The following is a 26853-nucleotide window of genomic DNA, read 5'->3' as shown; positions in this document are numbered from 1 at the left end:
AGATGAAAGTATATCTTTAAAAAAAATCTTCATTACTATTTACCAAATTTAAATCGATCCATATATTTTAGCATTTTGTTTTCGCGTTAGAATGAAATGCCTTCTAGAACATAATGAGCTAATCAGCTAACAGAATCTGGCACAAAACAATGTTTATCAACCTGTGACTAAGTTTGATTTGAGAATTTCTTCATTATGAATGTAGCACATGTTGGTAACATGGTTGGCTTATTAAGGTTTTCTTGGTTGTTCTTAAAGTACATGCCTATGTTGTTTTGTTTGGGGCATCTTAGATATTTTATAGTTGTAGGGTGGTTCTTATGGCTAGATAATTATTTGGAATTGGGAACTAATTTATTTATTTAGAATAAAAAAGTGAATAAGATGTATTTTCTAGCGAATCTTCTTTATTTCATGTTAATTTATTAGAGGATTAATCATATGGTATCTAGCCCTGTTTTTCAAAACAAGGGCATCATATGTTAAAATACTTCATAGATTTTTTGAATTAGAATGCTCATGAAAAGGCCAATGTTATCGTCGTCACAAACAAAACACAATATATATATATATATATATATATATTGATTTTATTTAGGAAGTGATATGAATACTCACCGGTTTTGAGAATGGACCTCCTCACTGTATTAAACACTTATTTGGTTGCCTACCCAGGACCATATTGATCTAGCCCATTTTGGGAACTGATTTCCTACACAAGTACTCTAAATTGCATATATATTTAGTACTATAGACCAATGTTAAAACTTAAATACTCAAAAACTTCACTTGGAGATGGACTCAGCGAGTGTCCAAGTCAAATGAGTTTTAATAGGCTAGACTCTGTGATGCGGATTGTAGGCCAGTAAGTTACATATTTGCTCGCTAGGACCTTTAGGGATTTATTACCATGGTATTTAGTTTCAAGGATTTATATTTTCATGTTTTTAGTTTTTTAGGGCTTTTATTTTCTATGTTATTTAGAAATTAGGGATTTATTTATTTTCCATGGAATTTTATTTCCATTGCCTATATATAGGCCTCATGTATTAGGAAATATTAGTTCTTGATGATTAAAGATCGATTGAGAATTTCTCCCCCATATTTCTTATTTTCTTCCCCTCTATTCTTCCTCTCCTCCTTCCCCTCTATTCTTCCTCTCCTCTTCTTCTCCTTTCTTCTTCTTCTATTTTTCTCCTTCTCTTTTTCTTCTTCTTCTTCTTCTTCTTCTTCTTATTTTCTCCTTTTTCTTCTATTTCTCTTCCCTAGCCTACGTCACTCTGATTATCATTGACTTGGATGAGTTTACTGACTTGGTGGATGACTCAGTAGGATAAAATCGTCAACACAACTGGTTAAACCAATTGCATCAGAAGCATGAAATCAGTTTATATATACAAAGAGTAATAGAATGACTTACTTGCAATAGAGGGCTTACCATAATTTTTCCGCATAGTATCCAGAAAAGAGTTATCCCGATGATCTTCCATCACTAGATGAAAAACAGAAAATTTAAATTTAAAGTTTTAAAATTACAGAATATTTCATGTATTTTTAGTAGATAAACATACATTGATCAAAAAGGGCATGTCTGTGATTTGGGGTTGAACCAACCAACAGCAACTGTACTGCTTCTCTATCTCTATTCGTAGATAATTTAGAGGAAACATTCAAGTTATCTGTATCTAAAAGAATACCTGCAAGCTGGAAACAGGGTGAGATCTTAAAAGCCAAAAAATACACATAAAAATATAAGAGTCTTTGGGTTAGAAAGGTAATATAGGACAATTAAAAAGTGTAATAAAACAACAGCATTTTGTAAGCTAAACTACCAACAATTTCTTCAAATAGGGGGTCTGAACTAGATTGTAAGCATCCTCACAGTAAATATCAGTAAGAATCGTGCATTTTGATCCCACCTGGTTATACAAAGACAAGCTCATAAGTACAATATTTTTTTTTTTTTGAATAGCTCATAAGTACAAGATAAGAGAAGGATTGCAGTCAAACCTCATTGTTCGTTTTGAGAACATCTTGTCCGACGACAAGAATACTCAGTTTCCTTGCCATTATTAGACTTTCTAGATCCACCTAACCGCAAATTTGAGAAAAAATCAACAAGAGATCCAAGTTCAAGCCCAAAAGGTGATTACCATTGGTCAATCCAGTCCTTCAGAAAATTTGAATTACCTTAAACAATTTACCAATATAAGAAGCATATAATGAAAAAAAAGGAAAGAATGATCCTGCTTAGGTTTTAGAATAAAGGATGGAGGTGAGTAAAGTGAGAAAGAGTAAAGTCAAGAAGAGTACAAAAGAAAGAAACAATTGCAAAGACTGGTGGTTTTGTATTTCCAATCATCCAATTACCACTTTTCTTTCTTGAAAAAAAATCATGAATCATAAAACTTAAGTTCATTAAGGGGCCGTTTGGATACGCGGATATTAGAATCTTGGATTTCATCAATATCCTAGATGGGAGACAAGAGAAGGAGACCCTCCGTTGTTTTTTGATTTCTCGCCCTTCTTTCCGTCGAGCAAGAGAGTATGATATTGTCATGTTTCCAGGTTTTAGAAATCTCTCTCAGGATGGGGGAGAGATTTCTAAAAACTGGATTTCTTAAAATCCAGGATTCCAAAGAGAAGCGAGACCTGGATCGTCACTTCCATTCATGCTGTAAGTAAAATCCAATTCTCCTCTGTTTGTCGCCTTAGGAAAGCCATTTATGGGATGAAACAATCTCCAAGGGTTGGTTTGGAAGGTTCAGTGATGCAGTTCTGCGCATTGGCATGAAGCAGTGTGTTGTTGATCACTCTGCTTTCAGCTACCAGTCCACTGCTAGATATATCTTCTTGATAGTTTATGTGGATGACATTGTGATCACATGAAATGACAAAGAGAGCATACAGAGATTAAAGACTTTCCTACAAGGACAATTTTCAATAAAAAACTTGAGTGTTCTCAGATACTTCCTTGGAATCGGGGTAGCACATTCTCGTTATGGTCATAGAGAAACTATACTTTGGATCATAGTTGTCGGAAACTCCTTGGGCGAGTGGGAAACCCGTTTCCCCTAAAACGCATTTCTCGCGGTTGGGAAACTTGTTTCCCCTAAAATGAGGGAAACACGTTTCGGAAACGTTTCCAAAGTATGATACAAAATTGGAGAAATGTTTCTGAAAGACATGGGAAACATATGGAAAACTTATGTAAATAATGTGTAAACGTGTGATAAACATATGCAACACTCGTAAAAAATGCATATGAAACGTGTAGGAAACATGTGTGGAACTTACGAAAATCATTTTGGAAAAAAAACATCATTTCCTAAGACGTTTCTCGTTTCCTTATATTTTTTTTCATGCGTTTCCCGTTTCCATTTCACGTTTCGTTTCCCGAATTCGTTTCCCACCCTGGTAACTATGTTTTGGATATTCTAAAGGAAATAGGTTCATTGGGGATAAAACCAACATCTATGCCTATGGATCCGAATGTGAAGCTCCTTCTAGATTAGGGAGACCTGTTGGATGATCCAGGTTGATACAGAAGGTTGTTGGAAAATTGATTTATTTGACAGTTACCCGTCCTAATATCTCATTCATTGCAGGGATAGTTAGTCAGTTTACAAGTTCTCCTCGCACATCCCATTGGGCAGCATTTATTTAGATTGTCAAATACTTGGGGTACACCTGGGAAAGGCTTATGTTTTAACAAAAATGGCCATAAGAGAGAGTAAACAGGTTCGCTGATGCAGATTGGGAGGGGTCTCCAATAGATAGGAAGTCCACAACGGGTTACTGTACCTTTGTTGGAGGTAATATGGTGTCTTGGAGAAGTAAGAAGCAAGACATTGTGTCTAAGTCAAGTGCGGAAGCAAAATACAGTGCTATGTCAGATACAAGTGGAGAATTGATTTAGTTGCGGTCCTTTCTATCAGAAATTGGTTTTCCACCTTCAGATTCAGCACGATTATATTGTTACAACAAATATTCCATTCAGATCGCTACCAACCCGGTCTTCCATGAACGAACCGAACACATTGAAGTGGATTGCCACTTCATTGGTCAGAAAATCCAAAGAAGAGAAATAAGTACCATGTTTACTCAATCAGCAGACCAGCTTGCAGATGTATTCACCAAACCATTAGGGCCTGCTAAGTTAAAGGATGCTTGTAACAAGCTAGGAATGTATGACATATGCATTCCATCTTGAGGGGGACTGTTGAATGTATTCACTCCATTTAAAAGGCAAACTGGTAATTTGTATTATATTTAATATATAAATGAAATCGTGGGCGAGGGAGAATGCAACTTTGGCTTCTCCCTTTCATACCATTGTCTATCTCTCTTCTCCTCTCCTCTCACCTTCTCTTCCCCCATTCACTCCATCATGTAGAAATCTAACTACATGGATTATAAAATCTAGGTATCCACAGTTCACACAGCCCTAAAGCTTTCCAAACTTTCCATGATTTTGTTGTCGAGATGATAAACTCACCCCTTTTTTCCCTCTACCGGGTGCGAAACTAAATCACCTTTGACAACCGGTACAATCTCTCTCTCTCTCTCTCTCTCTCTCTCTCTCTCTCTCTCTCTCTCTCTCTCATATTGGAAGTGTTACATTACAGCATCTCCAATTGATGAAAAAAATAGTACAGAAGTGAAAAAATAAAATCAATACAGATCTTTTTGTTTGCAGCGAAATGCCTAAAATGAAAGATTCACCATTTCTTTAAAAATTCAAATTTCAGGTTTTATAGTTTCCTCTCCTCTTTGTCGGTATTTTCCCTTTTCCTATATCAATAAATTGTTTGATTACATGCTCTCAGATTTCAAGGTAAAGAACAGAAGAGTATGAAGAGAAACTAAAATCGACCAATAAAGATCATTGAATTTATTCCAAAATAGTAAGCTACAAGGTCTTATAATTAAATTTTTCTTTCAAACTCGGAGTATCCCTGTAAAAGGGAAGCAAAGGTGGGCAAAAAGTGGGGAGATTTTTCCATTCCCCGTAAATGCCTTCCATTTTGCCATTTAAAAAATTAAAAATAAAAAATAAAATTGTTTCTCACAATATTCTGTTTGGTGAAGATACCTAACCAATTCTGGAAATTTAATTTTTGTAGCTTTAGGTATACACTTGCATCTTCCCTTATCAAATTTTCATTTTTTTTTTTTTTTACTTATGTATCTTCTTACATGCTCTTTCTTGGTTTGGTTTTGAAGAAGTAAATGTGGCTATGATGGGGGAGGGAGGAGAAAAGGTGTTAAAGTTGGTCAAAATATGTAATGCTAGTATAGTAATCATTTGACATCTACTTGTATAAATACCACCTATTTTCTCCTATATGGCTCAGTTTATTTGACGTAAATGGGCATAAAATTTGTTTTACGCCTATTTTAGGTTGAAAGAAAAAGAGCCTACACTAAATCAATAAAGATTAGAATGAAGTTTACACTAAGAGATCTCTCTATATCGTTGTACTGTTGTAGCTCTTCATATTAAAAGCATCTACATGGTATCAAAGGATGGAGACCAAAGAGTTTAATATCCAAACACTTTCACCTTGAGCAAGGTACGTCCCATTTTTCTCTCCTTTTTTTCATATCTAAATCTCCGGTAAAACTAATCTCCACCTATTTCTCCATTCTTCACCTTTCTAAAGCATCACTTAAGTAAGGTGCAAGTTAGCAACTGACTAATGTTCTCATTTTTACATGCACAAAGACAACACAATACCATTCAGTCAAGTTAGTCATGCATTTTAGCACATAACTAAGTACAAAACAAGTGCAAGTTAGCAACATCTCCTTACATATTTTTCAAAACCCAACATCCATCTTCTGCTCAAACATGCCACTACCAACCCTACACAACTCCTTTTCTTCTCATCCTTTCTCAAAGCACTATCCAAACCCCATATTTCGAGCGGTCTTCCTTTATCCCCTTGTTCTTAAAATGAAACCCTCTCATCATAAATCAGTTCCATATTTTTCTTAGACATCCTTATCTTCTTTTCTTATGTTTTCACAAACACTTGTTATTATCAATATCTCTCAAAACTTTTTCTCCCTATAGAAGAGTCAAATACTCCCTATCCTACTTGTCCAGGGACTTTTTGTTCGCCTTCAAGGCCTTTCTTTTCCTCCAAATGAACTGATAAAGGTAGAAAATAATGAAGTGAAGAGTGGAGTCCCTAATGATGTTACATCTACTGTTACTCTCACCCCTGTTTGGAGCGTAATCCTAAATACGACTCCAGGTATACTGATATCAACAATACTACTAGAAGTAGCCTATTTATATTCAAGGTCCTCATATACCTATCGTATTCAATCATTACAGGATGGTCATTGAGTACTCAAGGAGGCCTTCTCCTTGCACTGCCTCGGTACTTTCCTTGAGCTCCAGAAACTCGAGCTCCATATCGTTATACCCCACTAGCAAGAGATAGGATCCTCAACCTTCTGGAAGTTCACTACAGCTCTAGCTCATCATACGGGCATTGTTTTAAATTTCAGCCGAAATCAATAAATTTCAGATTTCGGTTTCAATTTCGCCCGAAATTAGGTCATTTTGACCAAAATTTAAATCCATGAATATGGGTGACCTCTCACTTACTAGGCCCTTTGAATTTTCGTGGGTCATAGATATTCACCAACACTATATCTATGATGACATGGGCAATATGTCCCCCATCTGTCCTTATTTTGAGACCATTGGGAATGACAACTTGTCTGTTCTCATTCCCAGGATCGCTTTGCCTCTATTTCTTCCTTTTATTATACTACAATTTTATCTTTATACCCGCCTGTGTTCTTGTGAATGATTTGCAAACAAAGAATCATCTCGCTAGATGTGTCTCATAAAAATTTATAGTTCCTAATGAATTCTTGATATCTTTTTCCTTCATGTCCTCATTCTGATGATCAAGTGTTCTATGCATTCTTTTCTTCTCCTTCATTGTCTCTGTCTCCATTTGGATGGTCAAGCATTTTACGTGTTTTAGTTATGCAGTTATTTTTATCTTCATGTAATAAGTCTATTACGTTTCCACTATTTCACAGTTACAAACTTGGTAATAAGTCTATCAAGTTTCCACTATTTCACAATTATAAACCTGTAAAATATTGTGAACTCCAATTTCATTCAAATAATAATATTAAGACATCTTGCCATTTTTTTTATTTTGAAATGGTCTTCTTTAGGCCCTACATCTTTTCCGCTTAAACTTGATCGTTTCAATGTTTGTGGTCTTCCCCAGCCTCTTCTTTTTTCTTTTTTTCTTTTTTTTTGAAAAATGACATTTCATTAATATTCAGATGGCATTCGGGACCAGGATTCCCAACCTGCATTACAAAATATTAAGATGAATTGGCACGGGCACACCCGAGACCAATTCAAAAGTAACCAAAATAAGTTGCAGAAAAACACAAACTTTTCCTTTCCTCTATTCTATAGTATCTATTTTTTACATCTTTAATAGCATTCTTTCAAAACTTTCGTCTGTACCTTTTTGAACTACACATAATTCTGGATCCTCTAAACAAGTACCTCTTGAAACTACAGGTAAACTGAAATTTCTGAAAACTACAAAAACTTCAAACTTCTAAAACGAGCAGAATTGCAATCTAAAATTCTAAAACTCCAGGTCTGATGTAAACCCCCAATAAAATATAGCAAAGCTAGAGTATCCAGACAGGGAAACCTAAGCGAAATAACGAATCTCTCAAGCTATGGCTAGTGAAGATCGAAAACTTCTGGATAATGACACACAAATCACAAAGCTATTAAACAGTAGATATCTTGAATGGTTATAGAGGGAACTTACCCTCTACGGTTCTACGACCCAAATTCTGAAACTTCAACAAAAGCCATCAGATTAAATCAAAACTTCATTACCCCCATCACACACTATACTGAGGGAGAAGTCAATACCCATCTTCTAACCTAGTTACTTAAACACCTTCTCCAATCTTCTTTTCAATTTGTTTTTCTCTTACCTTCTTCTCTTCCTTATCTCTTGCCTCCGTTGCAAGAAACATGTCTTTGGTTGCCCCCAAGTCTTCATCATATTCAATCCCAAATACATCCCCCATCGATAACAAATCTTTGAATTTTTCCAAGAACGATCCCCGACTTCTTGAACCTTCTGAGCTATCATCAACCTGCCTTGCCTTACCTTTAGAGTCCCCACTAGTCCTCTTGGCCCCCCAGCATACAGATCTTCAATCCGTCCTGAAATGACCGAGGTAACAGCTACCTCAGGATTCGGGTTGGATCGATTGTTCTCCAGGTCTTTGATAACAGACTTTCTTTCCTCCTCCCAGAGGCGCCACCGGGAGCGTCTTTCATTTTCTAGGACTTTGCTGAACATGGGGAGGTCAAGGAGAGGTAAGTGCAATTCATTATCACTTGTCGATTCAGAGTTAAGGTCGAGACAAGTGTTGTTGGTAGAGTTTTTCTTTAGCTGGGCATAACACTTTTTTAACTGGCTAAGAGAAGTCTCACAAGGGGTAGGCAACTCCTTTCTAGCAAGCTTTTCATTATAGCGAAAATCTTTTCGGAGCTCAATATCTCCAGCTTCATATGCAAAATCTTAGGCGGACGGAGAATTTCCACCCTGTGCCGATTTCTTTCCTGACATAGCTGGCAAAATAGAGGTGTCGAACTTTTGAAGAAGCTTCTGAGTGTCAGCAACCAGTCTCCTCCTCCTATGATCTTTTTTCCTAAAGATACCTTTAAGTTTTCTTGTAAATACTGAAAGACCACCTCAAGTAGTTAGCCCCTGTATTTCCAGGTTAGTACTTCTACGGGGTATGATGCATTTTCCTGTATGTGGGCGCTTTTCCTTTGGTTTTTTAATTTCACTATTAAATCTAGTTTTTATCTTTAGCCGAAGTCAGTATATAACTGTCAGCAACATCTTTTCGAAAGGCTTTTCCTTTCTCGCCACGAGCTGCTGCATTTAATGTTTTTTGTGCCGATCCATTTCCAGTCTGACCCACGACTATCAAAGCACTGCAGCTTTCCTACTCTCTGACATTCTTGGCGAGTTGGTGGTGGAAGGCTTGGGTGATTCAAAATTCAAATCGGGGCCGACCAACGGCTCCCTGGAGGGGTCGCAGGTATCGGGATTAGCATCTGTCACCTTTTCGAGTGAGGCAACCGTCGCCGGCAACTGAACGTCGGAGATCTGATCGGGGCCCTCACAAACATCCAAATTATCCTTACTGCTTGATTCCCCCATAACTGACAACGCCAAACTATTAATGCTATCCTCAGAGATCATCTTAACTCCAACAGAATAAATGCTGGAATCCACTCTTAGATTAATGGATGAGGGGATAGATTTCCAAAGGGGAGTTATGACAAAGGCTAAGGCGAAAGACATGCAGTGGTCATGATTCCCAAAGAGCTGGGTCTGGATCACCTGGCCTAGGTGCTGCCCAAGAGACTCCACAGATGACGTTGACCTGGCATGAAGAGGAATATCGTAAAATCTGATCCTGAAGGTTCTAGCACCCGTATTATATGCCGGAAACCAAGGCTGAAGGGAAGAGAGAAGCCCTCCCAGAGCAACACCTCCACGCCTGAGGATGGCAGTCGCCTGTGATTCTGACTCAAAACAAAAAAGGATATCTACTGAGTTAATAGAGAAGGGCTTTTGCAATTCTGGGAGGCCCCAACATCTTTTAGCCCACTCACATACATCTTTCAGCAGCCAAGCTCCAGCTTCAAGCTTCCAATGAGGCAGCTCTTTAGGTTTTTCCTTCTTTCTGTAACGACCCGATTCCCGTGACCGGATCGCTACAAGCAAACACCTGTCAAAATACTCGCAATAATTTTATTTATTTTTTAACAAACATCTATGAAACTTAAACAACTGCCATTCTTATTCCATAACTAAAGTGTTCCTTACAATAACATCGACATTTCAATAACATGTTCTACTAAATAAAATCCAAACTAGAAATTTCTTAAATAAAACCGAGACGTCGACGAAAGTATCGTCATTTCAATTATTTCTCCCATCGCTCTATGCTCCTAAACGTCCTCGTGGGCATCCTCTAATCCTGGGGAGAAAACAACGTCAAGCAGAGTGATAGTAACCTGGCAGGTATGATAGTTCAATCTAAACAGCTGATCAAGATCCATATTTATTCAAATAACATTCAAATACTTTTCCAACATAATAATTCATAGAGATTTTCTAAACCAGAATTCAATTCAAATACACTGAACAAATATTTTTCCAATATGATAATTTATAGAGATTTTCTAAACCAGAATTCAATTCAAATACACTGAACAAATACTTTTCCAATATGATGGAAGGTCCAGCCCTGATACCATGATGTGAAATCCCGATCCTACCCATGTAGATATTGTCCGCTATTGTCCGGTTCTGGGTCATGCCCTTTTGGGTCACTGCCCTTTTGGGTCCATGCCCTCCCCAGTTTTAAAACACGTCTACATACTAAGGAGAAATTTTCCATATACAGCTCAGCAACCTTTCCTACCTTTCTTAGAGCTTTTCAGAATCAAATAAATAAATACAATTTAAACTGAATCCATTTCAACATATAATATAGAATAACTTAGTAACAATGTAAATCAAATACTTCACCATTCTTGTTGGATAAATTGAAAGCCATACGAGCAAAGTTAGGTATCACCTGCCTTGTAAAGACCTCGGATGTATATATTGGGACGGCCTCTAAGTGAAAGTGTGAGGGGAATCAGCCTGAAGATAAAATCATATCCATGTTCTTTTAAGTCGATGTAAAGAATTGATAAGGGGTTGAAAAGTGTCAACGCACACAAGGGTTTTGAATTGATGAAATAATTTAACTTTGTGTGACGCTCCAAGATAAAACAGCCAAAGTTGGCTCCAGTCCACGTGCACTCGCTGACTGGTCCACCCAGAATCACCGTAGAACTGTGCTCAGATCAGAACGGAGGAAAGGAAGAAGACAAGCAGAAACTTTGATGTTTTCTGTAAAAACTATATCTCCAATGGTGCTGTTCTCTTCTTTTTATAGATGAGAATTTGACTGTTGGAGGATAATTAATCACCATTAAAAGAAAAAAAAACGTTTCTCTCTTAATTACCATTAAAAGACAAAAACGTTTCTCTTTTAATCACCATTAAAAGACAAAAACGTTTCTCTCTTAATTACCATTAAAAGACAAAAACGTTTCTCTCTTAATTACCATTAAAAGACATAAACGTTTCTCTCTTAATTACCATTAAAAGACAAAAACGTTTCTCTCTTAATTACCATTAAAAGACAAAAACGTTTCTCTCTTAATTACCATTAAAAGACAAAAACGTTTCTCTCTTAATTACCATTAAAAGACAAAAACGTTTTTGGTTTTGAAAACACACCACAAGCACATTCACCAAGGTCTTGTGTTCAAGTCCCCACATATGCAAGTCTTGTTCAAGTCCCCACATATGCAAGTCTTTTGCTTTAAAACAAGAGAGGGAAACATAATTTGAATCTTCCCTCCAAAATCTTTTCAAATCTTTTTATTATTTTGTTTAAAAATTCTAACAATTCAGTCTTGAAATTTAGATCCATCGATCCAAAGCCTAAATCTTAGGGTTATTTAAAGAAAAGTTAATCGCAGTCATTACACTTTCCTTTACCAAGTTAACCGGGATCTCAAGGGCTAAGGGGTCAACATGTATATCAGCCTAAGAAGGTCCGAATTTAGGCCTCCAAACCATGGCTGGGGCCAAGTTGGTTTTGAGATCTGAACATTTTCTACATGCGTTTCGAGATCAAAAGTTTTTCTATTGACATTTAGGACACGTCCAGTCACTGCCATTAGGGGGCAAACGACGGTTAAATTCAGACGCTCTAAGGCCAGGGATTCTTCTGGCCCCGAATTCCAATTGTCTCGCTCTGGTGTCCCTGTCCTCAATGCTACCCAAGGACCCCGAGTGGGATCTGGGAGGAGCCCACTGAGATCTATTCAGGTTATCGCCTTGCCCGAATAAACTGAGAGTCCTCCGACAGCAAATATTGAGGATCGCCAAGGATTCAAATACTTCCAGAGCATGGTGCCCTGCTTCAAGGAAATTTGGAAGTGATCCAACGTGTGGTCAAGGTTAAAGCCACACGAGCAAATAAGGGAGTCCATCGGGAATCCAGAAACAACGGTCGTCGTAGGAAGAGGCTGACGGCTTCTGAAAATGTCCCCGATAGTCATTTTGTTTGCCCTCACAAGTTTCTTTCCCTATTACATTATATTTGTTAATGCTTATTTTTTGTTCTCTTACATTTATCTTCTTCCCAAAAAATTAGAGGTTTTTTTTTTTACTTTATCTAATTTTCAAATGTTTGTTACCGTGCACAATGGCACATATATATTGTACTTTAGAGTGATGAAGGTGGTGAGTACACCTCCCAGTTTTTTTGACACTTCTGTCTCTCTCATGGTATCCACCAGCAATGTTTCTCCCCATATACTCCATCAACAAATGGAGTTTTAGAACAAAACAAAAGCATTGACACAGCACCGAGGCAGGCTTATCCATGCTATTCCATTCTCGGTTATAACTCACACACTATGGCCTATGGGATATGGTGATAACCAAAAGGGTTATTGATGTTACTCAACATCATCTTACAAAATTCATATCTTGCATCATATTTCCTTTGATGAATTTTAATTTTCTTATCTACCGAACACTGGGCATGAGATTACATAGGACATATCTATCTGTGTCAAATTGTAATTCATTTACCACTAGTGACATTGTAGATCCATATGAGAAGAGTAATGTTCGTCAAAAGCACAAGCAGCACAAAAAAAGCTCAAACGGTTAAAGATAATGAATTATCATTTATCAACTAATATTCTTATATCGAATTGCCATTACCTCTCAGAAACTGAGACGTGAAGAGTGCTTTTTACGTGGATCCCTTAAAGAGAAAGTATATATCAATTGATTAGAAAGATTTGAGATTGCTCGTTGTCATTACCTCTCAGAAAAACAAGATGGATGTGAAAAGTGCTTTTTACGTGCATCCCTTAAAGAGAGTATATATCAATCGATTAGAAAGATTTGAGATTGCAGACAAAGATCATTTCATTTGCTAACTTATGAAGACAATCTATGAGTTTGAAACACGCTCCCAAGGCGTGACTTAGAGAAATTATAATAGGTCTATCATTGATTGAGGATAAAAAAACCCTTAAAGGAACTTTTGAGATAAAGTATCTAGGAGGGTTGTACATTTTTTTAGACAAGATAGAGAGATCAAAGGAAGTGATGTTTCTATATCCTACGAAATATGTCATGGACCTACATGGTAGCATTCAAATGATAAAATGTAAACCTATGAGCACACCTACAAAGTATAAGAAAATATTAGTGGCATAAAGGGTCATTATCAGTATGTTTATGATTCAAGAGAGGAGCATCTTTAGTTATACAATAAAATCGTAAGATACATCGGTGGTACATTAGATAATGACTTATTCTATATAATTTTATAAGATAAGACACTAGAAGTGCATGCAAGGTTTTAAATTTCAGCCGAAATACCGAAATTTTTATTCTAGTTGGGGCCGAAATTGAAATCAACAAAATCTGAAATTTCGGCCAGAGTCCCAAATTTGGCTGAAATTACGAGAAAATGTGATTTTTTAAGTTTTTTTTTTCCAAAATTTCAGTACATAAATTAAATTTTCCTTTTTTTTTCCAAAATTTGGCCGAAATTTCAGTATTCTAGCCAAAATTTCGGTTTCGGACTTCGGCTATTTCCGAAACCGAAACCGAAATCTATATTTAAATCGGTGAGTATATGGTTATTCAGATTCAAAATGGGTAAGAAAACTAGAGACACATAGGTCAATATCAAGGTACTGTGTCATACTAAATACTAACATTATAGAGTATGAAGAAGAAGATATTGGCTGGATTGAGTGTGGATGCTGAGTAAAAATATATGATCTCTACCACAGCTGAGTTCCACTTACTCTGAGTGGATATAGCTCCATCGTGACGACATGTCTCTTGAAACTCATTACAAGAAGTTCATCTCTTTATGTCAGCAGCTTGATGTCTTTCTGCCACTCACTTCTGATATTAATGTTCTCCGGCGTCAACGGGAACAGATTCGAGTGGTGCACTATCTTGAGAGCCTAGGCCCAGAGTTTACACATCTGCACCATCAGATTCTTGGTTCTGGGAACATTCCTTCGTTGCGCGAGACTTACTTCCGAGCTCAACAGTGCGTTAGCGAGACTCCCTCTCACCCTACTTTTGACCGTTCGGCTCTTGCAGTATATGATGGTGGTGGTGGTACTCGTCCTTCTCAGGGTGGTGGTTCTTTTTCACGAGCTCGTGGCCGCGGTGGCCGTGGTGGTGGTCGTGTTAGGAGTGGGCGTGGCCGTCCTTATTGCACCCACTGCCAGCGCGATGGCCATGTCATTAAGACTTGTTACACATTGCACCCCGAGCTCAGGCCGCCTCGATCAGCTCACCTCAGCACTTCTGTCCCATCTGACTCAGTCGTCTCTGCCCCTGCCTTGCCACCTGCTGATGACTCATTCTCCTTTACGCAGGCAGACTATGAGGAGCTCCAGCGCCTTCGACAGAGTGCTTCACAGGCCACTGCGGGCTTTGCTCAGCTAGGTAGTTCACATACTACATTACTTTCTAGCTCCGGGTCTTGGATCATTGACTCAGGAGCCTCGAACCATATGACTGGTAACTCATCACAGCTCTCTTCTTTTTGCACTTTTCCATCTGTTTTTCAGTCCATTACTTTAGCTGATGGTTCCACTACCCCTATCACTGGTATTGGTACCACATGTCCTTCACCTAATCTTCCGCTATCTTCAGTATTGTGTGTACCTAAATCTCCTTTTAGTTTATTATCTGTTAGCCAAATTACGAAAAATATTTCTTGCTCTATCCCATTCTTTCCATCTTACTGTCTTTTTCAGGATCTTTCGACTGGGAGGGCGATTGGATCGGGTCGTGAGGTGGATGGCCTGTACTGTCTTGACTGTAGCCCCTCTTTGTCAGCTTTACACAGTTCAGTGAATGCCTTTCAGTAGCACTGTCGACTGGGTCACCCATCACTTCAGCGCCTCCGGGCAACATCCTTAGTTCCCTCTTCTGTCTCTCCATTTCATTGTCAGTCTTGTGAACTCGGGAAGCATCATAGAGTGTCTTTCCCTTCTCGAGTTGTCACTAGAGTAGATAGTTTATTTCAACTCGTGCATTGTGATGTATGGGGCCTTCTAGGGTCGCGTCGAATAATGGATTTCAGTATTTTGCTGTTTTTATTGATGATTACTCTCGAATGACTTGGCTGTATCTATTGAAAGATCGCTCCCAGGTCTTCTCTGCATTTCAAAATTTTCATAACGAAATAAAAAACCAGTTTAGTTGCAGTCTTAAATGCCTGCGTACTGATAATGCACGTGAGTTTTTTTCTGGTACTGGTGGCTTTCAGGATTATCTCTCCTCTCATGGCATTATCCATCAATCCTCTTGTGCATACACCTCGCAGTAAAATGGTGTCGCCGAAAGAAAACTGCGCTATCTACTTGAGGTGCCTCGCACTCTCCTCTTCCAGATGCATGATCCTAAAACCTACTGGTCTGACACCATTCTCACTGCTTGTTTCCTCTCCAATCGTCTTCCATCTTCGGTGCTTCATGGGGATTCTCCATTTCACATCGTTTATCCACATCAGGATTCATTCTCTCTTACGCCCCGTGTCTTTGGCTGTGTTTGTTTTGTCCATCATTTGGGACCTGGTCGCGACAAGCTTGACCCTCGGTCAGAACGACGTGTTTTTCTGGGTTACTCTCGCACCCAGAAAGGATATCGTTGTTATAGTCCGCGTCTACACCGTTGGTATGTATCAGCTGATGTGACCTTTTTTTAATCAGAATCATTCTTTGGCTCTACCTCCATTCCTCATGTTGTCAGAACGGAACCTGATGTGACAATTTCTCTTCCTGTTCTTCCCCCTCTTCCTGCGACTTCCTTAGCACCTCCTCCTGCTTGCCCCACTGGACAGGTTGATTCGTGTGATCCTAGGGTGGATCGTCCCCCTACTAAAGTCCAATATCAACGTCGTCAACAACAGGCACAACTTCCTCACACCGACAAATCGTCTTCATAGGCAGAGATCTCTTATTGCTTCACGTACTCGTTCTCATTCTACTGCTCACCCCATTTCTAATTTTGGTCTCTTATGATCGTCTAACTCTTCCTTTCAAAAGCTTTGTCTTGTCTGTGTCTTCTGTTGTGTTACGCCAGTCTCTGGATGAGGCTCTTCCTCACCCAGGATGGCGAGCTGCAATGGATCTTGAAATGGGAGCTCTGTATTCTAATCACGCATGGGATCTAGTTTCTCTACCTGCTGGTGCTCGTCCTGTAGGATGCCGATGGGTGTTCTCCATTAAATATCTACCTGATGGCACCGTTGATCGACTGAAGGCTCGTCTGGTGACCAAGGGCTACACTCAGACATTCGGTGTCGACTATCATGAGACGTTTTCCCCAGTGGCGAAGATTCCTTCCGTTCGGATTCTCCTCTCCCTTGCAGTAAATAATGGATGGCATCTTCACCAGTTAGATGTGAAAAACGCTTTTCTGCATGGCGACCTCCTTGAAGAGGTGTATATATGTTGCTCAGGGGGAGTTGTCCTCATCAGTCTATCGCCTCAGAAAAGCAATTTAAGGGTTGAAGCAATCGCCGCGTGCATGGTTTGGCAGATTTAGCAAGGCAGTTATGAGGTTTGGCCTCAAGCAGTGTGGTGTGGATCACTCAGTATTCAGTCATCAGTCCTCGGCAGGATGCATTATGTTAATTGTATATGTCGATGACATCATTATTACAGGGAGTGACTCAGGGGGAATTCGGAAACTGAAAGCCTTCCTACAAAAAGAGTTCGTGACAAAGGACTTGGGACGTCTCAGATATTTTCTTGGGATAGAGGTTGCATATTCTTCTAGTGGTTTGTCTCTATCACAGATGAAGTACGTTCTGGATTTGTTAGAAGAGACAGGAAATCTTTGTGTGAAACCTGTAGCTGCACCCATGGATCCAAATGTGAAGCTGGTTCCAGAAGAGGGTGAGTTGTTGAAAGATCCTGGTAGGTATAGAAGACTTGTGGGCAAACTTATATACCTTACGGTTACTCGCCCTGATATATCCTATGCCGTTGGGGTGGTTAGCCAGTACATGACCTCTCCTCGTACTTCGCATTGGAATGCAGTGGTTCAAATACTCAAATATCTGAAAGGTGCACCAGGAAAGGGATTATTATTCAAAAGACATGGTCATACACGAATTGAGGGGTTCTCAGATGCTAATTGGGCTGGATCCCCTGCGGATAGGAGATCGACTACCGGTTATTGTACCTTTGTTGGAAGTAACCTAGTTTCATGGAAAAGTAAGAAACAGGATGTCATTGCAAAATCAAGTGCAGAGGCAAAATACAGAGCCATGGAGCATACTACGACTAAGATTATTTGGTTGAGATCACTCCTAGCTGAGATTGGTATTGTGTTTCCTTCGTCGTCACAGTTGTATTGTGACAACAGAGCAGCTATCTATATTGCGACGAATCCGGTCTTTCATGAGAGAACAAAGCATATTGAAGTTGACTGTCATTTCATTCGTCAGAGAATCCAGAAAGGGGAGATACGCGTTGTATTTACTCGTTCTGCAAAACAGTTGGCTGACATGTTAACCAAACCATTAAATAAATCAAAACTGAGTGACATATGTAACAAGCTAGGAATGTACAATTTATACATTCCAGCTTGAGGGGGAGTGTTAGAATAAGCCTATATGCCTATGGGCATTTTAGTCATTGTAGTTGTACAGCTTTTATTATAGTAATAAAAGGGTGAGGGGGAGATACCCAACTCACACACTTTCTCTCTAATCTCTATATGCCTATAGGCATATAGGCTTATTCTAACAGCGTTCTTTGTGTCTATCTATTCTAAAATGTGGGTCTTCCTAATGCGGCAAGAAAGCAAGCTGCCTGTGAAGTTAAAGCTTGCTTTAAAGTGACATCGGCATTCACCATTTTTGTACTAGGTGTCATTTTTCATATTACATAAGCAAATTACCTATACCGTTCTTATATATATTATATGATAATTCAAAGACCAAATCACACTGAATGAATGACGAGGAAATAGCAAATGAATTTTCAAGCAACCCTGAAGTCATACAAGACATCAGAATAACAAGTGTGGAGTCGCTAGAAGAGTCTAGGAAGATTCATTTCCACTACCCCAGGAGAATTGATCAACATCCTGTGTGATGGTACACGTCCCCCACTGTAGTTGTGACATTCTGAATCCTCATGGGTAATGGAGTTAAAATGATCCACGCCATAGAATAGATATTTCTAAAGCTGGTGTAGTTCCTTTATGACTCACTTCATAAATAAAACTTGAGTGTTCAAAGATGTAATTCCACCACTGTTACGACTTACGACAAAAATCCAATGTTTCACATTAGCTCTGGCTCTGTGACATGGTGGCAGGGCCTCTAGGGGGATCCGATACGGATGTAGGTAGGATCAAATTTGCAGGGGGCATGCAAGTAATTGAGGTTACAATAAATTGGATCCAAAAGAGTGGGGATATGTTTAATCTTAAAAGCTCTCTGTCATTGTTGAGGTAACCTTGCTCTTAGCAACTAGCCCCTATATGTATCCATCACCAGTTCTAATGCATTTTTATCCTCAATTCCTTTATCAACTTTATATATCTCTCCTTAGAATTTTCTCCAATGACTTATAAGATCAATACATGAGTGATTCGACAAGGATCTCATTACACTAATGGAGATTGCTTGATGGAAAAGGCAGTGAAAGCCGTCCAGCTTGTCGACAATCAAAGTTTTGCGATTTTGATACGAAAAATATGAAAAGATTTGTAAAAACAATTTGATACAATAGGGTAGTTCACTCAAGAACCTTGCCCTTGCATTTTGTTCCCTATCCTTAAATACCTAAATCCAATTAATACACGTGTTATTAGTTTGTATATTTTTTCTGGTAGAATTGGTACATAGGGAACATAGAATTCCATGTGAATTAGCAAGGAACAACTTGCGAAGCTAAATGCTCCTAGGTGAGCAAAGGAAGAATTTCGAGGAAGCTTTAAGAAACAATACAAGTAACAACTGTTTTAGAAAGAAACTTGTAAAATGGATAATTATCCATTAGTTTGAATAAGTTGCTCATTTTACATAAATACTTATAAATTTCTTGTTTGTGAGAAATGAGGGTTATGTTCAGCGTAAAATGGGCATAAAACAAAATTTATGCCCATTTTTAACAAATTTTACACCCATTCAAAAAATGATACTCGTGTACTAAATTTGGACCATTGATGATTCCTACATGTACTCTTTGCTCATGGCGCTTTAGATGAAAGTATGAAACACCATCAACACGAAGATTCCTAAGATTTAAAAAAGTAGGCATAAAATTTGTTTTATGCCCATTTTAACGAAATCGAAATGAAAATGAGATCCTTTAAGATGTCTTTAAGCCTATTGCTTTGGTAACCCACTCGTCCGATAATAGTAGACCTTTGATAAAACTCAACTCAACTAAGCCTTTGTCCCAAACTAGTTGCGGTCGGCTAATGAATCCTTTAGAAAATTTTCATGAAGAAGGTGAAAGGGTCTACCCGGCCCAAATTGACTAAGTCTAATCCTGACACTAGTTGGGTTCGTCTACACATTTTCTTCCATTCTCTCCTATCCAAGGTCATGTTCTTTGTTATGTTCCTAGCCCTCAAGTCTTTCCTCACTGTTTCTACCCAAGTCATTTTCAGTATGCCCGTAGCTCTTTTAAATCCATCAACTTGGCACGAGTCACTTCTTCTCACTGGAGCATGCAAAGGCCTATGTTGGATATGCCCAAACCATCTTAAGCGGTGCTCTCTCATCTTCTCCTCAATTGGTGTCACCCCCACCTTTTTACAGATGTGTTCATTTTTAATTCGATCTAACCTTGTGTGGCCCCACATCCATCTAAGCATTTGCATCTCCGCTACACTCATCTTATGCACATGCTGCTTCTTGGTGGCCCAACATTCTGAGCCGTATAGAATGGCTGATCTCACAGCTGTCTTATAAAAATTTCCCTTCAACTTGGTAGGTATTTTACGGTCGCAAACAACTCCTGAAGCATGCTTCCACTTTAACCAACCTACTCTTATTCTGTAGTTAACATCCTCTTCAATCTCTCCTTCCTTATGTAAGATTGAACCAAGATAGCGCAAGATATCCCTCTTAGGTACCTCTTGCCCAGTCATATTTACTACATCATCGCCCCGTCTCCTTACATTACTAAAGTTGCACTCCATATACTCTGTCTTAGTCATGCTCAGTCTAAAACCTTTGGATTCCAAAGTAGTTATCCATAACTCTAACTTAGCATTAACTTCTGCTTTGGTTCATCAATTAATACTATGTCATCTGCAAATAACATACACCACGGCACCTCATCCTGGATACCCTCCCTAAGTTCATCCATAACTTGAGTAAAAAGATAAGGGCTTATAGCTAATCCTTGGTGCAGTCCTATTGTAATTGGAAACTCACTAGACGTGCCATCCGTAGTTCTTGCACTAGTTACTGCTCCACCGTACATATCCTTAATCATATCATGTTTAAACAGCCATGTTAAACAGCTGTCAAAGGTTATTACAGTTCCCAAAAAGCTATGAGAAGCCAATTAAAAAAATAAAAATAAAAATCTGAGCTTGTGCAATTATTAAAACATGGCAGTGTCAATATCAGTAGCCTAAAAAATATTTCTTTTAAAGTGTCCTCAAGTCATTGTTTGCATTTACAAATAACAAGGGAAATGATAATTGCACCCCGAGTCCCACCATTTATACCCCATTTTTTTCTGTAGATTACTTCATTTTCTCAAAATGACATACAGAATAAGCAAGAAATACTGCAATTGTTTTTAAAAAAAGGCACAAGCAAAACAGAGGTGATAAGACTGAAAATGGGGTGGAAATATCATTTCCAGATAATAATTACATGAAATGAAGAGGAAAGAAGATAGATCTGACCTCATCAGAGAAGAGCAAGGCAGTGACATCAATGCCCACATGTTGGAAAAGCCAAGCAGCTTGCCTTTGCTTCCACATCCTCCCTCTCTTCATGTTTATCACTGGAACTACCACCTCCCATCCTTCCTCCTTTTTCTCCTTATTTTCTAACAGCCAGGCATAACAAATGGCAGCAACGATTGTACTTGTACCTGCAAACCCACCACAAAAGACTTCGTAAAAAAAAAAACTTTATACAATGGTATTGGCAATGGTAAGATCCATTAAAGCAACAAATTGGATCATCTCACTGTTATGACCCTGAGTGAGGGCCCGCATACGTATGAGGCTGGGTGGGACCAGCCTGGCATGGGACAGGTTTAAAGGGCCTCCTAACCATCAGCCCTACAGCTTTTGGCATAATGTTTAGTTACCTAACATTTGATATGATAGTAATGTTATGTCATGATTGGCTTACCAATATACCAAAAGCTCCAGAGCTGATGAAACGCATTAGGTTAGGCCCTTTAAATGTGTCTCATACCAGTCTTTTACCTAGGCAGGTCCCACTCAGGACCGTAACACTCATAGTTCTGCAGAAGATTAAATAAATGATGGTTATGAATAACATGATACTCAACTGTTTGGAGATCCTGAGAGTATAATTTTGGACTGAGCAGAGATTTCGCCACTCGAAATTCGCCCAATCTTAGCCCTTCGTTCTTTCAAAAACAAATTCAACCGTCCAACATCATCATCCTCCGCTGGTTTAGTACACGAAACCAGCTGTTTTAAACTCAACAAATCAGTATCCGATCTCGAAAACTTCTCCATTGAACAAGTAGACGATGAAATAGACCTCCGATGAGTAGACTCGACGAGATTTTTCGGTGGAGACAACATCTGATTTTGTGGGTCCGTCCCCGTTCTAAATGTCCTCTTCGAAGGGATCGGTTTTGACTCGGAGGGAACATCTTGGAATCGGGATTTTGGGCGAATTGGTTGTCTTGGTGGGAGATTGAGGGAGTCTCTATCTTGTTTTTCTTTTGAAGAGTCTTGTTGTTTTTGCTCTGAATCAGTAGTAGTATGTGGTTTGAGGATGTTGGAGAACCATTGTTGCACTGCAGAAGCAGGGGATTTGTCTGCCACTGGCTCCAAGCTTTCGGATTTGTTTCGGCTATGCTTTGCAGATTTCAAAAGGATCTCTCCGCTAAAGCTTTCTGTAGACCTATTTCTGTTACATTTTGTAAATGTATACATACGGGTTATATGATATCATGCAGTACGGGGAGTGATACATGCGCCCCTGTTTTTTCTACTTGAGAGTTTAGACCAGCCCTCCAGTGTATTTTTGACTTATGACTGCTCTTTTTTACACTAGAGGTGGCTGTCTTGCGTAAAAAAACAGGGGGCCAATATATCATTTTTCAATGCTAAAATGTAACTTTGTACACAAGAGATACAGGTACATTTTTTGGGTTTGCATTCTGCTCGCTTATTATGCATAACTTTTCTAATGTTTGTAAGTTTCTTTTAGTTGATTGATATTGGCACTACTTTGTTTTAATAGTTGCACAAATTCAACTTTACTTTTCTTATTTAATTGGCTTCTAAGAGCATTTTAGGAAATGGAGTAACCTTTGGCAGCTGCTGCCTCAAGGTTGAGATACAAAGCCTCAAGCTTGAGTTAGTGCAATGGTAAAAAACAAATTTGGAAAATCTTTTATTGGAGAACTTTTTCAATAAAAGTTTTAATTGAAATTTTTCTACACTGGATTTTTTTACACCTCATGCACATTATAGGTAGCATAAGTTGGGCCATCATTTTACAACATATGTTTTGGGGAAATGCAATTTTCTTCCCGAGCCGGTGCATAAAGAGTAGTCATAAATACATTAGATTGGCTGGCTCAGGAAAGAAAAGGCGTAGAAATGAAGGTATTTTGCTAGTAAAATCTTAAGATTTAGCACTCTTCTATTTTCTCTCTCTTCACTTTCTATACTGATTGACACCCTACTGCCCCCTTATTTCGATAACAACACTACACAACAGGAAACTACTTGCCAAACACTTCTTACCACTACCCTACGAGGAGACTTCACTTCTGTTACACCTATTGACTATTTCAGTTCTAATATTCACCAGTACTACTCCACTGAGCCTCAAGGTAAAGGACTACTCCTGGACTATTCACCGTATCAATTGTTGTTTGACTACTCCTGGACTTGAAAAAACAACATCAATTGTTTAGCTTTTCCCAAATGAAGCATCAAATAATGGTGGGGCTAATGAGAATAAGGGAGGCATACGGCCCCCAGCCTATCAATTAATCCACGATAGTCTATATGGTGCACGTGGGGCCCAGAAACGACATGACCATTTTAGCAATTTTTTACGTAATAGCCATAAATGGGTTAAATAAGTTTATGGCTCATCAAATGGAAGGTTTGGATTATTCTATGGTATGGTATGGGCGGGGCCTACGTTCTTCAAAGATGGGCCCACCATTCCACAAATGGTTTCTGTTGGGCCCACCAACTGTTCCTGTTGTGTGTGTGGAGAAGGAGAGAGAGAGAGACAGAGAGAGTGTGTGTGTGGAGAGAGAGAGACCGGTCAAATGGTGGGAATACGTTAGCCAGCCGTGGGGGGGGGGGGGATAGCCTACAAGGTGGGGAAATATCAGCGCCCTAAATATATATTGAAAAATTTTAGCTTCAGATTTTCCTACCCTATTTGGATGGCAAGAATTTTCTGGAAAAAGTTTGTAAATGAAAAATATTTCAAAAATTTCCTAATTTTTTATGCAAAAGATAACTTCAACCAACCCTAATAATTTTTTACTTATAGAAACCTTCAATTTGTGATAATATCCATGTAAATTAATCATAATCATATCATTTCCCTCTAAATCATGAAAAGAAAAAAAATTCGATCAGAATTTTTTTTTCTTGCAATCGAAACACAAGTACTTTCTACACATACCTCCTTGCAGATCTTGAAAGTGGGTCTCTTCGATCAAGCAATGCTGCCGATGGTTCACTCCCACGACCTTTGGCAAACCTCGGTGACCCAATAAGTCGTGAAGGCATATCATGCCGAGAAGGTGAAGAAGCAACCATTCTCTTCGCTTCTTCAAGCCAATCCTCTGTAGGATTACTGTTACTATTTCTGCCACCCCCTTCTTCTTTCTTCTCCATCTCTGCATCCACCAATTTATACGCTTTTCGTTCAGTTTTTGCACTCCCATAGAACCAATCGTTCATTAAGTCTGTGAGGTCCGGTACCGGCTCCGGCCTCGCCCTTTGCTTTTCTGCAAGTTTCTTCTGCATACTCATAGCAGGATTTTTTTTCCTACTAATGAAAAAAAAGGAGAAACAAAAAGTTGGGTAGAGATATAGTTGATAAGGGATGAGTTGATTTGGTCTGGATTTGTTCAGGTAATTTCTCAAGACTGGAAGATTTTTCTACGTATTGGACATTGGACAAAACGATTTGGGAAGGCAAGAAATGGGTATTTTTTGTTTTGGTTTTCCTTCTTTGTCTCACATTCGGCATTGGGTTGTTGCTTTTTTATTGGAGGAATATGTTGTATGGTGATTCGGTCGTTCAACAAGGGAGTTTTTTTGCCGGCTTGAGACGGCCCATGGCTGGGGATTGGATCTATACTTGTAGTCGGGGGCCTACTAGCTAGGAAGAAGACAACATAAACTGCTCGCTGAATGTTGCCATTCGTGGTCGTACCTGTATGGCCCTCTAATTCTAATTCTAGTGATATAAATTGGGAAATGATGTCAGCACAAACATACTTTAATAGTTGCACTCTCACCTTGTCTTTTCTTTTTCAATTTGCTTGTGACTTGCGAAAGCTTTTTGGGAACTCAAATTACCTTTTGAGTTTTGACGGCTCTTTAAATACTAGAAGACAAGATGCTTTATACTCTGTTTGGTTGCCGGGGTTTTTTTTGTTCCTGGGAGTTATGTGGGAGAGTAAGTTAAATTTTGGTCCCATCCCATGTTTGGTTGCCTTTTAGCACTAGGTTTATTTTAATACCCATCTTGTAATGATTACTTGTTGGGTGAATTTTTTAATACCACTTTTGTAATGATTGCCTTTTCATCTCATCCCAAAATAACCTCAGAAACAAAAATAAACTCAGGAACCAAAAATAAGCTTGAGAAGAATTTTTTTTCTACCCAACAGTTCAAGCAACCAAACAAAGGTTTTTTTTTTAACCACCATAATCCGGCTAACCAAACATGGGATTTTTATTTTACCAGGATATTTTTAGGACTTTTTTTTTTCCCACCTATCTCCAAGGGTTTTTTTATCTCCCACATAACTCCCAGGAACAAAAAAAACCCGGCAACCATACAGAGCATTAGTGAAAAATATCAATACATGGTAGTGCTTACATGGTAGTGCTGGTATCATTTCCCTATAAATTTGGGGACTCTCTCTTTCTCTCTCATCTTAATAAAACAAAAAAGAGCGAATACAATACTCAAACTAAGAATTGGCTTCTAAGAGCGTTTAATGCTAACAACAAAGCTGTAAGATTTTTTTGTTTCTTCCCCTAAAAGTATAGGTTTATCTTGACTTCCTACTATTAAAGAACACTTCTAAACGAATTTACTTCACATTATCCATCTTGGGGGTAAGAAGGTACACACTAGATTCATTTTGTATAACTAGTAATCATGTTATTGTCTAGAGTAATTTTTATGATTTTAAAGGTATTTTAAGTTAAATTATGTGTACTGGTAGACTGATCTTTAATTAGTTGGGATTCGTGCCTAACACCATTCAATCCTATAACCAGAGAATCAACCTGTCTGGAAACATGTCTCATGGGTTTTGGACCTCAATTCAAAGTATCTACATTTCTTAAATTAGATTGGATCTGATTTGCATTTTTAGCCATGCCGCCTTCAACTTTAAATTTCCATAATCCTCCAAAACTAGCCACTTTGTGTTGGTTGTGTGAAAGTTTAGCCCCACGTTGCAGTCGGAGAAATCTTTTCTTTTTTTGTGGGTAAGCTGGAGTTTGCCATACCCCTACCAGATATATTATAACTGAGAAGAAACAGATACAGCAAGGAAAAAAGGACAGAGCAACCCCCAAACACATAGAGGGGGGAAACAAGCCCCTAAAAGAAAGCACAAAAAGGGGGGCAAGAGAAACAAAGACAACAAAAGAAAGCAAAACACCAAAAACAACACAAGCACATCACCAGCAGATAGGCACCAACCTAAACAACTCTGATCATGGAGGAGAAAACAGATGAGAGGCCAAGAGCCGGCCTTCAAAGGCTCCTCCTGAAACAAAGATTAGAGAGAGAAGGAATCCCACGGGTTGGAGGAAAGAGGAAACCAAGGGGGGATGATTTGCTTTTTTTTTCGAGTAACCCTCTCCCAAGATCCATGCTCTGCAAAAAGATTTTGGATCTGATTAGGATCAGCAATGAGATCTGCAATGGGTTGAGCTTCAGATTCTTCAAGGATAGCAAATCGATTGGAGTGAAGCAAGATCTTGTTAGGGAGAGCATTTGATCCTCTGATGCTTTCAGAATTCTTCACTTTATCTCCATCTGAAGAGGGAATTGCGTTTTCGATTTTCCTAGTTTCATCCCCCTGAAAATTCGGATCACTATTGGCTGGAATCTTTGGTTTCCAAACTTTCTTTGGGGGAATGTTGGGTCTGCTCTGCGTATCAGAGAAACTATTGCAATTGTCTGTCCCATGGCTGAAATCCATGCAATTTTTGC

General features: G+C 38.7%; 1 protein-coding gene across 3 annotated transcripts in view; it reads right to left on the bottom strand.

The window, feature by feature from the left end:
- The window catches only part of LOC143889984 (uncharacterized), a 28120-nt gene extending 3683 nt beyond the window's left edge, over positions 1–24437 (bottom strand). Inside the window, exons 1-7 of one of the 3 annotated variants that reach the window (XM_077394425.1) lie at positions 24070–24437; positions 21728–22320; positions 21108–21298; positions 2011–2091; positions 1833–1919; positions 1572–1704; positions 1421–1492 (exon numbers count right to left, since the gene is read on the bottom strand). In XM_077394425.1, the coding sequence (XP_077250540.1) occupies positions 1421–1492; positions 1572–1704; positions 1833–1919; positions 2011–2091; positions 21108–21298; positions 21728–22320; positions 24070–24422 (1510 nt within the window). In that variant the 5' untranslated portion in view covers positions 24423–24437. The remainder of the gene's footprint in view (positions 1–1420; positions 1493–1571; positions 1705–1832; positions 1920–2010; positions 2092–21107; positions 21299–21727; positions 22321–24069) is intronic. The other 2 variants (XM_077394426.1, XM_077394427.1) reach the window with 2 other exon arrangements.
- Between the last annotated feature and the right edge of the window lie 2416 nt (positions 24438–26853).

This window comes from Tasmannia lanceolata, unplaced genomic scaffold (assembly GCF_043159265.1).
Source record: "Tasmannia lanceolata isolate RefF3 unplaced genomic scaffold, GAP_Taslan_0.1 ptg000013l, whole genome shotgun sequence".
Lineage (NCBI taxonomy): Eukaryota > Viridiplantae > Streptophyta > Magnoliopsida > Canellales > Winteraceae > Tasmannia > Tasmannia lanceolata.
Note: the sequence above shows the minus strand (reverse complement) of the source record. Positions and strands in the feature narration are given on the sequence as shown.